The sequence below is a fragment of the Syngnathus floridae genome, chromosome 18 (assembly GCF_059516105.1).
Source record: "Syngnathus floridae isolate MCC-2025c chromosome 18, RoL_Sflo_1.0, whole genome shotgun sequence".
NCBI classification, from domain to species: domain Eukaryota; kingdom Metazoa; phylum Chordata; class Actinopteri; order Syngnathiformes; family Syngnathidae; genus Syngnathus; species Syngnathus floridae.
In genome coordinates this window covers 10350481-10367184 of record NC_142430.1, presented here as the reverse complement: position 1 = coordinate 10367184, position 16704 = coordinate 10350481, and the positions used below count along the sequence as shown (strand labels likewise).

Genomic DNA, 16704 nt, shown 5'->3' with positions numbered 1-16704 from the left:
TGAAAAGTAAAAACAGAGCATAACAATTGTTGACGCAGTTAATGGGTGGTGACCCGGGTCAGAGATGTAGAACAGGTAACATTCAGTACTGTCATTGCAGCGATGCTATTCTGCCGCCAACGCGATAAGAGCGTGTTGGCTCACTGACCTTTCCCCGGTGGCTCCTCTGTAAACACTTCTAATGATCGTTGTCGGCGATAACACCTGACTGTCTGGCTCATCTGGTTTTTTTTTTTCCTCCCGTACACTCTCCATTTAGTCTCATCTGCCGCTCCCTCGCTTGTGTTAAAACCTTGGGTAATATCCTTCCCTCCCACTGATATCCCTTTGTACTCAGAGGAGAAATCCTTGAAATCCCCTCTCCTGCTCACCATTTAATCTCCTTATCGGCGTGAAGATTACAGCACATGGTGAATAGAAGAATGTGCACCAAAGTGCTGAACACCTGGCGGAAAGCGTTGGATGTGATATAGCCAGACTCGGGATTACAAGCGCTCGCTCGCTCGGGTGAAAGATTGCTCCACACGTCAACCTCGGCTCTTCAAAACGCCGTGGGATATGGAGACAAACAACCGGCAATTAGCCTCAATCGTATTTTCCAATGAGCCATTATTTTTTCCCTATAATGGACATTTCTCCAAATATGAACTGCCTCGTTTAAAAACAAAAACAAGAATCTATTTTCCTCCAAAAGGCAATTGTAAAAAAAAAAAAAAATTAACTCCAGCCTACTGGTTGTGGTTAATAAATGGGAGCATGCCAACACGCTCTGGGGGTTGAGATGTGAAAGCCGACTACCGACAGTCAGATGTGCAACTGAAAACACTTGCTCGGAATGCACAAAAGTTAGGTGGAAGCAGATTTATTGATTTGCTAACTTCCAGCCTGGGGAACCTTACTCTGTTCCCTTTCCGACAGTCTGTGTTATACCGTAGCTATGCTGTTGAAATATTTACCAACAGGCTTTGTTATAGTATTTCTGCTTTCCTCTCTACGATTGCCTTACTCTCTTCATGGTCATTCGACACTTGCTCATTTTGCCAGCTATTGACTGACACCATCACCGCTTCATCAAATATGAAATATTGAGAGAAAAATGTTTGTAATATGCGTAAAAGCTTTTCATTTTCCATGCAGCAAATGAAGTGGCAGATCAAATCTTATCCCAGACAGAGTCTTGGAGTTACGCAAACGTAATCTAGAGGAAGAGCTCTCATTTGCTTCATAATTGACTTCAATTACCGTGTCCACACCTGACCAAACAAACTAAGCCAAGTTGGATCGAAATGGACTCGTGGCAAAGCACTTAGGTAGGTCCACTGAAAGCCCAAATGAGCTCCATTTCATTTCATCACTTGTGAATATCATCGGAGCCCCTCAGCAACAAACTGGTGGTGGACAAGTCATCTTGATCAGATGCGCTCCATCCAATCATGAAAGATCCCAAATACGCGTCGGCCCGGATTCAATGTTAGTGTAAGACGAGCTCGAGTCAAGCGCGCGTAATTGGGCTTCATCCGAAAGACCCTGAGATCTGGAAAGCCCTGTCCTGAAGCACTGAAGAGGGTCAAGAAAGGTAGAAAGAAGGAGAGGAAGAGTAAAAAAGGAGGTAATCTCTATTCAAGAGCAGGCACTCATTTCACTGTCTAGGGCTCCAACAGGCCTCCCGCTCCCTCTGCTCCTCTAATCCATGCAGTCCCCTGCTCAGCACACTCAATTATTTATCAGCTCATAGGCACACCGAGGAGAGCGGAGCGGAGGGGAGGGGAGGGGAGGGAAGGGGAAGGGAGGGGGGCGGAGGGGAGGGGGAAGAAGCATCTGCACTTTTCTTCTGTGCTCATCGTAGCTGCTCTTTTATTTTCCCTCCTCTTGAGCAGTGGCCATTCCTCCATGTCCAGCATGAATTATTTACGCTAATGACCCCACGGGTACAAACGAGGGGAAGGAAAACATCCCGGTCATCACCTTTTCCCTTTTTCCCTTTCTGTGTCCCCGGTAAGCACCTGGATCCTGACCTGCCCTCAAGATGCTTCCTTCCTCACACAATCTTTTTTTTTGGGGGGGGGGTTTCCTATCTCCGCGTCCACTCTTGATGTACCTGTTCATTAGTTCCGGCTACTTGCTGTGTTTCTTTTCTTCCGGCCCCTATTATCGCCCTTACATCTTTCGGACTAGAGGTCTTTTTTCCTTTTGGGAGTCTCTGAAAGGAAGGATGGATGGATGGATGGAGGGAGGGAGGGAAGTAGTTGGAATGTGTTAGTGTTGTCACAGATATACCAAAGGGATCAGCTGCAAACTCAGCAGTGCATTTAGAAGTGTGTTCACTGCAGTATGTTTTAAAAGGCGCCTACGTATGTTTGGCTAAGCTTTGCATGTAATCCTTTGTGTGTATTTACACTTACTACCAGGCTCGCTCACTTCTGTGCATTTGCATTCTTTGACTGTATACGTACTGTATATGTATTTATTTGTAGTTTGTGTCTGAGAGAGAACGAGTGGAGAGGGGGAGAGAGTCAATAAGGAGTAGTGATGAAGAGGAATTGCTAATGTCAACTGCACTTGCTTGCTGCTTCAGTATCAAAGGGGCCCTGCATGCTTCATATCTGCAGACAGCCACCAGCGACAGACTCCCCATCATTAACTGCGCTACGTACGGCACACCGGGCCAAGGGAGACAGTGGGGAGGAAAAAAGGAGGACAGCAAGATAAAGTCACACTTTGTATTGAAGTGCACGTCAATGAATAAAAAAAGAAAATCCAGCTTAACGCTCCGAATATCACGTCAACACTTGAATCACACGACAGCGACCGCTCCATCTGTGTCCATCGTGCAATATTGATTAACCCTGCTCATAGAATAACGCTTAAACTCGCCTGGAGTCGAAATGAACCAAGAAGGTTTTTGTGCAACTTTTTGTGCGGAGCTGTTCAGGTTTGAGAAAAGGAGAGACACCTTACAGTGTGCTGCTGTCTTCATTAGAAACTACTTGCAGACTGAGGTCATATGTGACTATCATTTGAGATATGTATATACATTTGATACATTTTTATATACGCATCTATCATTTGAAAATTATTTATTATTGCTGTAATGTCTTGACAAGTGAGCTCACGGCAATTAAGGTGTTCTGGGTGAATATGTCATATTATGCTTGCTGCTCTGCAGGACATAAGTGGCCCTTACACTCACAGCAGTTGGTAATTACTTGGTAACCTGAATGTCAAAACCATTTAAAAAGCCCTCCGTGGTGCTCCTGTTTATTGCATAATAGCTAATAAAAGCTTCTCCTTACTATTGGATATCGTGGAGACAGAACGTGCTTTTACACGACTCCCCAATTATAGCAGCAAAGACTGTCCAGGTTGAAAAATAGTGTGGCGTCAAAATATTTAGGATGCAACTGGGAATAAATCATATCAAGCACATGCATAGTCCCAATCCTAAAAAAGTCAGTAGAGCCTGCAACGCCTTTCATTAAATACATTTGGGAAAGAAGCCGCTTCTCTCCGATTTGCTAGACTTGAAGAAGATTCAAAGCTCTGGAAGATCATGCAACATAATCTGAATGTACCCATCCAAGCAAATAACGAGCAGCTGTGAGAGCCATTATTCACTCAGTCTGCAGTTACTTGCTTTGCAATGCTGAGTCAGCAGATACTATACTGTACAAGAGCATTGAAAAATCGGCCCTGAAACTTGTAGAAAAATGGCATGTTCCAAATGTGTGCGTGCGTGCGCGCGCGCTTCAATTGAGTCAAATGATTCTTAGTCTTCTTGACGAGAGAGCAGAACAGATCAATAAGCACAAAGAATTTTTGATCAAGTAGTAACAAAGAGCCGTGATTAGGGACGAATCAAAGCGAGTCGAGCATTTCATGTGAGCCACAGCGAGAGGCCTCTCGGTACTCACCCAGAAATACATCATCATCTCAGCAGAGAGAGGATGGTAGACTTGCAAAGAAAGTGGAGAGGCCAGGGCTCTTCTTTTTTTTCTTTTTTTTTTTCCCCCTCTCTCCTGGTCAAACTTTATCTATCCTGTCTTACTTCCTCAGTCCTTTCACGTTTTTTCGCCTCTCTCTGGGATGTAATTTTTGGCAGTGCCGTCTGCTGACAACCACTTAATTGCCCCTGTGTTTGTGGATATGTAGCCAAGTTATAAAGTCCCTTTTATGTGTCCCGCTGCCCCTGAAGACAGTCGCTCTGCCGTTCCCGCTGACTGTGTTCGCGTCTCAGAGTTGCCGCAGAAAAAAAACCTCAAGCTGCTTCCTCTCCACTAAAAAACACAGGCTCTTCTTTGCCAAAGGGGAAAGGAAGGAGAGAAAAAAAAGAATATGGAGAGAGGCAAAAAGAGGGGAAAGTGCTCTAAGGCGTTGCTAATGTATCCCCGCTTTGCCTCCCTTCTATCTCCTCTTCACAACTTTCCAACCTCTTGTCCTATCTCTTTTTTGGTTTTTTTTTGTTCTTTCTCCCCTCTACTTTTTTACCTGCCTCCTCCCTCCCTCCCTCCCTCCCTCTGCTTCCTATTATCGTCCTGAGCAGCTTCGGTTCGGCAGCGGTGTTTTATGAGGGAGGCAGGTGTGAGACTTTCTTCTTTTAGTGTTCCCAGGTGAAGACGGCAGAAGATACAAGGGGGGAGGTTTGGAAAAGCCGGAGTTAACCACACTGAGCGATAGCACGGAATCTTGCAACAGGGAAGAACAAGTGCAGAGGGGATGAGATGGAGAGCGGAAAGATGCACAACGTGAGCGGGAGGGGAGGGGAGGGGAGGGCCGGGGAGGGGAGGGGAGGGCAGAGCCCCACATGGTTGCTTTACAGGCTGGACAGAACTTATTGGAAATTGATGAAAAATCCAAAAATGGTGAAAGACAGTAAGAAAAGCTCTTTTTTTGGTCTTTACTATCATTTGATATCATCTAAAATTCCCTGTTCACAAATCTGCTGATTTAGCAATTGCGCTTAATTTGGAATCAGATGTTGTTTTCAAACTTTGAAGTCAATAGTCTACTTCACCTAAAAAATGGATCCAGAAGATTATATTTGGTGCAACCACTTGGCAAAATAAAATGGACTAAAAACTATACTTTTATTTTGGTATTTTCCTCTTCCATTACATGTACAAGTGCACTTTCATGTGATTTGCACTCAAGCTGGATGAGACAGGCAGGCAGGCAAGTGAGAGGGAGGGAGGGATGGCGAGATGAGGATTGCATACTAGCCTGGCTCAGCAACTTTGGCCCTCAAACACCAACGGCCAACCCCCACATCACTGTTACGGTCAATACAAGCACTAAGATAAGCGCCTGCTACGTTAACTACTTCACTGCCTCAAAATACTGCAAAGTGTACAAACGGATTTAATGGGAATATGCCGAACGATAGTTCAACCTTGTTTAAGATAAATACGTCTTCTAGTTTTTAAGAGTCGGTCGGGGTCCGGGTTTCTGGGTGGCCTTTGCATTTTGTTATAATGCAAACGAACGCTCATCCAATTCTATATTACACCGTTGCTAATGAGAAAAAAAAAAAAGACACTGACATCAGCATTAGCCATACAATGACTTGATCCAAAGGCTGATGCGGTGTGGCCCTTATGTGCTGCAGTAAGCAGATTGAGTCAGCCAGCCAGCCAGCCAGCCAGCCAGTCAGCTAGCCAGCCAGCCCTCTCTCTGCCTACTCTCTTGATGGCTCATCTTAAATTTGCCGTTTTACAAATGACTGCAGGTTATTTTCAATGCGTTTGACCTGCACCTTTGGTTGTTAGCAATTTGGAAAGGTGAGACTGTGGCACTTTCAAAAAAATGGATTCCCAAGGCAGGACATGTATTTTGTTTCCTCTGAAAAATGATGGCACTTGACAAAAAGCTCCAGTTGTGCCTTAAGGACACGTGGGCCTTGCCAATGGGCATTTGGACAAATTTAAAAAAAAATTATGCTACCATTGTGTTTATTCTTTGACAGAAGGTTACTGACAGTCCTGCCACAAAAAAATATATAAAAAAATCACAGAACAATTACTTTCCTACCGTACTCAAGACCAAAACCTCCATCAATCCTTTATTTAAAAACAGCAACTTTATTTGGAAGCCTGAATGAATTGATTCTTGTGAACTTCTACTCCAACTCCTTTTAGCCATGTTTTTCTCATCCGTCAGATTGGATCGGTAAATCCTGATTGGATTTGTGTTACCACTTGGGAGTGTAGGTAATATATAAGCACTTAACACAAACGTCTCTTCAAAAGAACAACACTTAATCCAGGTTCTTTAGCATTCGACAGTAGTATTGTCTTACCTTTTTTTTTTTTTGATTGACTGGTTGGTGATCCGTAGCATCTTGCTAAATCAAAATAAAATGGGCGCATTCTCTAATTTTGAGTTTTTTTTCTTTTTATTATTTACATATAAGTTGACTACATAACAGATCCATCAGTCTGCATTATGCCCCTAATTGATTTTTTTTTTTTTTAATGGTGTAAACAGCCAAGCAGCAAATAGCCAACTGCTCATAATGGTGATGATGATTATCGTCATCAGCGATAACAACGGTCTTGAACCAAATTTACCATTAAAAGAGCTGATGCGAGCAGATTATGACCTTTGAGGCGATACACCCCAAATCTCAGCCGCCAAAATAAAATGAGAGGCTCAGAATGTCGGTGACACAAACAAGGCAACATATCGGTACGAAGCTCGCCTGTATCCCAGTATGAGGAGACAACATCAATATCAATCTACTGTAACATTTATCAGCAGCTCAATAACACACAGCCTTGCAATCAGCAAGCGACATGGAAGAGATTACAGTCTAATTCAAATTTAATTGAAATACCACTAATATTGCATTAGTGTGTGCTGAAAGGACCTCATTCATTATCCCAAGATAAAACAACAACAGCCTCCAAGGCTCAGTCACACTATTTAGCGCCTGGATAACTAAATGGGTGCATCACTGTTTGTGGAGGGAGTGGCAGCAGTTGACAGACAAAATGTTGACAAAGCTTGATAAGGGGAAGAAAACAAGGTGGTATGTAACTCACCAGTCTGGTGACGAGGGGAACGCCAAAATGCCAAAAGTGTTCGTTGAAGAGTCCACTGTATAGCACGTTCCCAAACAGAGCGATGGGTCCCGGTTTGAACACACCAGGCTTAGTTTCTGGAGAAAAAATAGATCAAATACATCAATATTCAGCAGCAAAATGTATATGAAATGTTGACAAAAATGTGATTATTAAAAAAAGCTCTCAAATCCCTTTATTTATCCATCTCGTGTGAGATTAGAGAAGCACACACATCTTTACCTGATTCTGTGGCCTGCTGATAAATTAGCCTGAGTGCAAATGATTTTATAGCTTTACAGTGGCTCCTATTTGTTCTTTTTTCCACAGTGTGCTTTCGCAAGTGCTCCAAAAGTTTCTTGCTTGTCTCACGAATCCCCTTGCTCTAGCCTCAGTCGGCACGGCTATGAAATCTTTACTCGCCGTTGGCTCAGCAACTCGGATAAAAGTCGCTTGTATCAGATGGTGGAAAAAATGGTGGTGAAACATTAAACCATGTCACAGGCATGCTTTTTAGACGCCCGAGAATTTCATGTAGAATATGTCTCATTTTAAACAGGAGCGCAGCTTGAATCTGCATAATGCATTATAATGCAAACTTTTCTATTTGATTCTACTTTACTGGTACATATATTATGACTTTTCATTTCGACGCATCAAAGCTGCAACCTGCAGCTCCCTAATCCAAGTCCATCCAGACTGAAATAAGAATACCGTCCGTCCCTACTGACTTACGTAACGCTATTTGTGTCACCGGGCTCCCGACAATTGGGCCCTACATCCTCTTACTTAAAAAAGTGCAAGACAAGGAAAGTATCAAGGGATAGGTGAGAAAGACGGTATGAAGAGAAGAACATAAAACAGGAAGGGATTTTTGGGTGAAAGGAGTGGCGCTTCAAACGGATGGATAGACCTCCTGCGTTGTCTCGTAGCAATGACAAAACATACAGTAGTATATTATATCAGCGGCGATACAAAGCAATCGTAAGGCATCAAAACGGCATCGGAAGCGTTCAAGTCCGACATCAGTCATTTGTCTCACTGACGCACGCCCATGCTTTTGTGCTGATGTCAAAATCATTTGATGGATTAGAGACATTCATCAGTAATGTGACTGAAAGGTTGGAGTTAACAATAAAAATGATGAAAGACTTTGTCTCCTTCATAAACCACCAGGAGTCATCTTCATTGACATCCGTCACAAATCATATTCACCTGATGTCACGTTTAATATTCCTTTCCTACAATGGCAAATGAATGCTTTGTTTGCTCAAGAAATACATCGCAAACCTCTCCGTTTATTGATTACACTAAATCACATTGCTACGAGGGTTGGCTGCGCACTAATGCAAAGTATTAATCTGACAATTACAAGATATGCTGTGCTGAATACTTAAACACGTGCAGATTGTAAATGTTTCACATTAGCAGTGGATGAAACAACATTTCTTGCTTTTGTTGGACCAAAACACATTTACAAGTAAAGTCAAGTGGGGTTTTGTTTCTTCTTCTTGAAAGACTACACCAGATTGTTGCAATATGTACAAAGCAGCCAATACTTGTCAGAAATTCCAGACTACCAGACTAAATAACCCTCTATCATCTCTATCGTTATTTTAGATTTTCCTCTCGACTCGCTGTTGCTGAGGGAATCGGATGTAGCTTTTTTTTTTCCCGCTGCAAAGAGCAAACCTGGGGCTGAGATGTGCATCTGAAGTGCTTATGATCAATATGTCCAACAATAATTCATTCTCATTATCTGGCCCACCTGTTCAGGATGGCCAGGTTTGCTATTGGTGTGTTTTTTTTTTTTCCTGATTTTGTTTGTTCACTAAAAGACAACAGATAAAATCTTGACTTAAGTAAACGGACCACCTCAGTGTCCACACCCACAGCATAGCATTGTTTACTTTGTGGTCGTATAAATGTTGTTGTTTTTCACAGTGTAAAGTGAGATACACAATAAAGCATCTTGTTGCACAATAATAAAAACAAAATCTCAACTATACATACACTTCTGAGAAATGTACCATGTAATCATTCTCATAGATGGCAAACATGCATTAATGAAATGTGCACAACCCCAATCTAAGAACACTAATAAAACAGTAGGCACACTCTACTTAATGAATACAATAATACTACCCTTGCCTAGCATAATAAACTTATGAAAAGATTAATACACACAATTCCTGTAAAAAAACAACAAGTAGAATGAGACTGGGAAAAAGATCTTGGAGGATATTCAACCTCAGACTCAATAAAAGAAAAGCGTTAGTATTTGTTGTTCTTATTATTAAAAATCTAATTTCTTCATGAAACTTCCAATTAGAATGGCTTATGAGAACAAAAGCTGAATCCACAATACATTACAATGTCCATTATTGGCAGGATGGGGAATTAGCGCTCTCTTGTGGCGTCACCTTCGGAACTAGTCTTCGAAATGCTCTCATGCTCTCACGTACTGACGGATGGACGGATGGATGGACCGACTTCCATGTATCCATGCAGCCATGCAGCCATGCATCCATCATCCATCATCCACCATCCATCCATCCACCAAACCAACCACCCACCCATATGTTGAAAAGGTTAACTGGGTCATTTCTTATTTTAACATTGTCATTATAAAGTTGAAATGGTCATTTCATTGTTGAAGCTGGGATTGGAATTCAATAGGAAGGAGGAAAAAAAATCAATCACTTCCCCCGGTCAACCAACCCTGTCGAAAAACCATCCACTCCCCCCCAAAAAAGAGCTTCATCAAACTTTCCGCCTTTACAAAAATACCCATTTAGCCTACTTTATCTTTGTGCTTGTCGTTCCAGAAAGAGTGGCAAAGCAAAGCCATCTCCTCATCAAAAAATCCAAAATCCCAATAAAGGCTCCACAGTCCATCAAGCCAAGCAGTGGATTTGTCAGCACTGTTACTAATAACTGCTGATGAAAATCGTAAAGGTCAATAAAAGCCTACGGATGAGCTGCTGTGGTTCCCCATTACCAGCCAGTCATCTAGAAACAAATATGACTAGGACAGCATCTTAGCTCAGTGCAGCAGAGATTTACAAAGCATGTCCAAAGAAGCCCCACGCTTGCACTCTCGAGATTTTCATGAATTTCCCGTTCCTTCTCAATTAAAATGACCGACTGCACAAACCAAATTTGGGAAGAGCAAAGATCTGTTGATTTCTATTTGCGAGGGATATTTGCTTTCCGCCATTAACGTAGCTTGTCAATACAGAAGTGAATCAATATTGAACACCCTGGTGGATTCGCTTCAAATCATAAAAGGGCCTTGACAAGCCATGCGGATGAAGTCGTATCATTCGACGAGAGTCACGAAGCTTCCCTCCGGTATACGAGCATGCGCACTTGCACACGGCGGCCTCATAAAGGAGTTGCTAATTGGCGTACACACGAGTCAATGTTTAGTTCGTGATTAATCAGCCCAAAAATGGAGGGCTCAAAGAGTACAATCAGCTGACCTTGATTGACTTTGCTACAGTTTAGCTCTGGGCCTCCAACTCACCTGGCTCTTTGCGATTCAACTTTTGCTTCTTCCCTTGATACTAGCTCCCTTTTCTTTTTCTTGGGACTTTTCTACCTCCTCTCTCTCTGCAGCCCAACATTTTAATTCTTCTGCCATCTCCTCCTTTCATGTGTTGTGCTTTTATGGTGTTTTCTCTTCAGTCCATGCGCTCGCTTGTCATTACTGTAGTTGTTCCTTATTTTCCATTTTTGATACATATTTGATACGATTGCGCCCTTGATCCCCTCCTCCCTCCCTTCCTTCGCTTTTTTTCTTTTTTTTCCTTGCCATGCACCTTGTGTGTCCTTGTCTTTCATCTCGTGGAACCTCTACGTGCACTCTCTCTTTTTTCTTATCCATCAATCACTTTTTTATTTCAGCGTTCCTGTCGAAATGTCTTTCCTCCAGGAACTTTGCAATGGATTTGATTTTCATGACATCATCCAATGATCAAAGCATTTACTAAGCAGCATCCAATCAGGTCTGGTGCCATGTTTCGTCCGTCCGTCTTTTTCCTTGGCTCTCCGGCCGAGACAGCCGGTTAGGTGTGTCCGCCTGTTCCTGTCGGTTTAACCGGCTCGGCTGCCGGGCCAAGGTGGCTTTGATCCACCACTACCAAGCGCCTTGGGCTCGGCGATGGCCCTTGAGCGCTCGCTCAGCCTCCGTCTACCGTGGCTCCCTGCCGAGACGCAGAGGCAAAAGGTAGAGGAAAGAGGTTGGTTGTCTGATGCAAAGGAAGGGTGACGTCTCTCTTTTGGACAAAGATAAAGCTTAAGTTCAATTCCCATGAAAACCCAAATTGCATGTGAACACGTTAGAGGCTGAATTTCGTTTGAATCCTCTCCTTACATGGGATTGAAAATGTTCCCAGCCTGGAAAGCCGAGAATGACTCGGCCTCTGTCAACAGCTTCTTTGAGAAGGATCCCAACGGGTTGGGGAGGGGCTGTGAGTACGTCTTTCTCCTTGTGTTGCCTGTTTATTCCAACAACTAAGCCCTACAAAGCCCGCTAACTGTAAAACAATTAGATTTGCATAAATATGCTTAATTATACATGCAGATTTAAGGCCCTGTGCTTTGCAAGAGGGAAAAAAATCTGCTGAATTATTCACAATGTACAAATATTATCAAAATCAGATTGTAACAACTGAAAGCAAAAAGGAACGGATTCTAGTACGGTGGCCAGGGAATGCGCCATATGTTTCCGTCCACAGTGGTTACATTTTCATAAACTGCTTACAAAATGTTTGGGAAAAAAAATGCGTGAAAATTATACAGAATGAGAAAGGGAGAAATCAATCATTTATAGATTTAGTCTTCTTATTTGGTGTTCTTTCGCAACACGAGCTCAGACACAGTACGCACATAGGGTCAAACATCTGGTTGGAAAAAGCCATGTAAGCGCACATCCATATTTCGAGTTCATCCGCCGCAGTGAAATCGCTCTACTGTGTGCGCACAGGTGAAATGTGATTTTCATTCCCGCTTTTAAGTAGAATGAAAATCATTTATCCTTGGGGGGCGACTTGTCTAGGACATAGGTGTCAAACCCGAGGCCCGGGTTACTACCCATAAAAAGAAACAAGTCACACATTAACTGGTCGTTTGGAATAAAGACACACAGAAAAAGAGCCGCCTTACGGGCGAGAGGCCAATGCTCACAGCAGTCCCAGCACACTTAAAACACACTTTACCCGGAGCCGTGTCCACAATTAACACCAATTATGATGCTAATCAACATGACTTTTACTAAATGAACATTTATATGAAGTGTTAAGTATTCATGAGGTACACGCATTTCCGCTTATTTTTCCATTCAGTTAATTTGTGTGTGTGAGTGGTGGGGGGGGGGGGGCACAAACTCATTTTTTTTAACGCTTTGTTTACTCATCTGTCCCCTGAGATCCAACAATGAAACCAATCAATACTGAGGACATCCACACAATTTAGAAGGTAAAATAACACAAACACAGACACGCATGCACAAGTTTATGCTGCCGATGAGAGCAATAATACACAAGGTCAAGGGAGCCGTAGCTGGAGTAGTTGGCCATACATACATGTAGTCTGTCTAATGCTTACTCCAGGGAAATCATTAAATCCAAAACACCGGGATGTATGTGCATGGCTGGATCCACCGTGCGTGTGCGCCGTCCGTGTATACGACCGTGTGCACGCGCGTGTGTGTGTGTGCGTGTACATGACTGTATTCAATGTGCAGCGCAGAGGGACCGAGGGGCCAAGACTAGTCATTTCATGCATGAAATGTTCATCCCATTGGTCTTAAAGAGAGAGAAAATCAACCTTGGAAGGATGCACCGACAGAGGAACGATGCGAGAGCAAGGAAGAGCGCAGAGAGCTGCAGGAGGATCCACGAGAGCAGAGTCATGTATTACAAATGGACTTCATTTTAGATTCCGGGGGTAAAGAAGAAGCAGCTTGCAAGTCTCACTTCGGCTTTAAAAGCACACTGCAGCAAATAAAAGCACGCCTTTCTTTTTTTTCCCCTAGCCAAATTTCTGGACTCGCTCAGTCATGTAAACACAGGGACTCTCTCTCTCGCTCTCTATTCCTTTCTTTCTTTCTTTCTCCAGTACTGCTCCATTACCAGCCGCTTGCTTGCAGTGATTGAGGAATCCTATGGTAATGGTGATGCGGGGCTGCCCTGGGTGCCAGCTGGCTCGTGTCATGACTGATAGTCTATGAATTCGCTCGTGTGAAAGGATGGCGAGCGGTGGCCGTTTGTTTTTCCCGTGGATTAGCAGATGAAAAGAGCTCATGTAATTAAGTTCAATGCTGTCACGTGAACATGTGAATCTTAGCGTCACCCACGATGGACTCAAGAGGCATTTTATGTACGTCACTTGGTACTGTCTTTGTTGTTTTGTCTGTCACTCCACCCGCTTGTAAACAATAAAAGTGATGAAAATAAAAACAGTGATAGCTAACTATTATTATTATTTGGCTAACCCAAGAGTGGTAGAACTTTAAACAAACACGGTAGGTCATTCCCATCTCTATTCACGAGTCTTTTGATAAATGTTCCCCACTTTGCATGGTTGAGCGTGCCTGGATGACTTTTCCATTTTATAGTGTCAGCAAAGCACTCCAATCCACAGCCTGGCCTGGATTGTTCGGAGCTAGTCTGGTCTGGACCAAGACGATTGGCCCGCCACACTCCACCAGGTGGACGTGCCCCATTCCTTCCCTCCGTCCAATGGAAAAAGAGCCACCAGGGTATCCTTTACGCAATAATGATTCACTGGATGACATGATATATGTGTAATTACTGGAAATGGCTGGCAGACAGAAGACATCATATCACACATGGCAGCAGCTGGTAATTAGCTCTAATTAGGTTGGGGCTGGCATTCAGAGAATACACCATTGATTATTGTTGTTATGCTGCGCCAAATGAAAAGAAAACAAATCTATACTTCATTAATGCTTCTGTATTGCTTGCTTACTGTGTTGGCCGCTGTCTGAAACATTACAACTCTCTGCTTCAGGACAATTTATTCGTTTACGCTGATCAAATTGATTCTTTAACTAGACAGAGTCATATCCCAAATGGTGTATTTTGGAGGGGTACACTTCCCGCAAACAACAACGACAACAAAAATCTGAAAACAATCAAACATCAATGCTCAGTCTGGCACTTGGGGCATATTTCATGGGGTGCCAGTGACCCTGCAGCCCCCTCTCTAGTTCAGCCAGTGCTTGTGGACTAACAAACACTTAACACCACAATACAGAGAAGAGAGAGAGGAAAAACAAAGCTTCCAGGAAAGCTGGTTCAGTATTTGATGCAAATGGAAGGTAAATAAAAGTAGCAGTTGGAACTTTAATCTTTTATTGCGTTGAAATTGTTTTTGTCTATGTTTGAAACCTTTGTTTGTATTGTGCTCTCCTCTTGTCTACTTTGTTTCACTTGGTCTCGTCAGACATAGCCTCCTGTGTCTAACCCTGCCAAGTCAGTTTAGCGGTGTTAAAATGTCTTGGCATTCCATACCTACGCCTTGCTTTTTTTTAACCTTGGCTTTGGATTGTACCCAGCAGTCCTATGTATACAACTGCTCTGAATCTCATTTTTATTTTTTATTTTATTATTGTTATTATTTCATTATTGGTTTTTACAGGACAAAGGGTAATTGGCCACTATTTATTTATTTTCTCGCAAGCGACCTATAACAAGCAACGTATTGAATTAAAATGTTTAATCATACACTTGTCTAAACTGTTTTGGACAACTCTACCAGAATTGTTTTAATTGAATTGAATAAAAAAGTCAAATAAAAATCTTCTGGACCAATATGAATGATAGGCTTGCACATGAATTGATTATTATGGATAAGTGTGCCATTAGGTATTGAAAAATATATTTGGTTGGCACATTGTTAAAAAATATATACCGGTGTAAGAGCACCATCCCCCCCTCCAAAAAATATCACTTCTTTATCAGAGAAAATACTTCTAGTGCATTAGTGTGTCTTCATGTAACGACAGGAGGGAAAGGTGATGAAAGGTCACAAGCATCTGAGCTCTCCACCGTTGTATATGTGCCGCTGTGTGCTCAGGATAACAAAGGAGTCCAAACAGCAATGTGGACAGCAAATCAATAGTAGACTTACTGCCTCATAACTGGTCTGGTTAGGAACTCAGTCTCCATCTCCGAGCAGATGCCATCACCACTCTCTCATCACAGAGAGAAATAGGAAAGGGAAAGCGAGGGGGAAGTGAGGAGAGCTCCACTTGTTTTGGAGGGAGGGAGGGAGGGAGGGAGGGAGAGAATGCACTACAGTAAACAAGAACTATCGGCAACACAAGTTGCCTGTATCATGACATCATACAAGAAAATATTTCCTCCATTCTTCACCTTTTACCACCCACAGAACCCCTGCACCTGCGGATGGAACCAATAAACATTTGTCCCGTAAATTTGCCTCGTGTCTGCTCAAGGGCTCTCCTTCCAGCATCAAATCCTTCCTATACGGCTAGCCATAAAGAAGCTAATAATACCATGTTGGAAATGGTGTTGTCTGAACAAATCAAAGTCAGAGCTTGCTTATGGCAAAAGAAAGCTCAATGCGACTGCTGTGTCTTTAAATGACTAAATGCAGCCAACTCATTAAACGACATGCTGGCAGAGCTTTTAAGTGTCTACTATAAAGCAAACCATTTTGGCCATGCCTCAACTAAAGCATCAGAACCTACAGCGCCAATGATGTCATGAATGTAAAAATGCAATGCAAAAAATATATTGTGACTGGAGCCCAAATTCTGTCAAGCTATCCTGTTTGACATAAATGTAAGGTTTCGAATTTATTTGGCATTAGAACGGTAACAAAGTGAGATTATTTTTGGCGCGGCTTTAATTTGATTTCATGTTATAGCGGAATCCTCCGGTTCCTTCTTTTTGGACATTTGCTTCGGAAGAAGCCATTTATCTGTCTAGGCCCGAGCGTATGAGGAAAAATTCCCCCATCAGACGACTGCTGTTTTCCCATTACGCCCACAGCTGGGAGCTTCCCATTTGCCCACTGGGCTCTTAGATCCATGTCCTGCCGAGCTCCTGTGCACCAATAAGGAAAGCTGTTAAAGGGTGTAATTGACTTCATCAATTAACGGACAGACAGCATGCTGATTTCTACGCTGCGATGCCTTTGCATGTGTGCTTTCCAATCCATTTTTTCCATCCCTCTTGTTTAGTCAGGTTTGGCTCACCGATATGAATATTCGGCAACAAATTATTACAAATGAACGCGCTTCTAAAAATCCCCTTGCGCGTGCGTGCGTGCGTGCGCGTAATGGACACTGTGGCAAACAATGTTTTCCATCTCCCTGGCTTGGGTGATAAAAGCACCCGACCAAACTTAAATTGCCCTCCTGATGAATTACTTCATAGTGGGAGAGTATTGTGCAGAAATCGTACAACATTCATCTCGAGCACAATATGTGGCGCAAGGCAGTGCATTTGTCAGTGGTAAAAGTCTGGCGGCACCAAAAAAGCCCCGTTATAAACTGTAACAGCTGTTCTTGCTTGTTGTACCAATGACATCCAAGATGGCTGCTGCAGGTGGGGGGGGGGGGACAGGACGGGGAGTGTACAGTGTAAAAGAC

The 16704-nt window shown here is 42.9% G+C and overlaps 1 protein-coding gene across 5 annotated transcripts in view; it reads right to left on the bottom strand.

Annotated features, from left to right (window-relative positions):
* The window catches only part of rbfox3a (RNA binding fox-1 homolog 3a), a 158736-nt gene that overhangs the window by 66408 nt on the left and 75624 nt on the right, over positions 1 to 16704 (bottom strand). For all 5 annotated transcript variants that reach the window (XM_088359694.1, XM_088359695.1, XM_088359696.1 and 2 more), the window contains one exon: positions 7038 to 7153. In XM_088359694.1, the coding sequence (XP_088215820.1) occupies positions 7038 to 7153 (116 nt within the window). The remainder of the gene's footprint in view (positions 1 to 7037; positions 7154 to 16704) is intronic.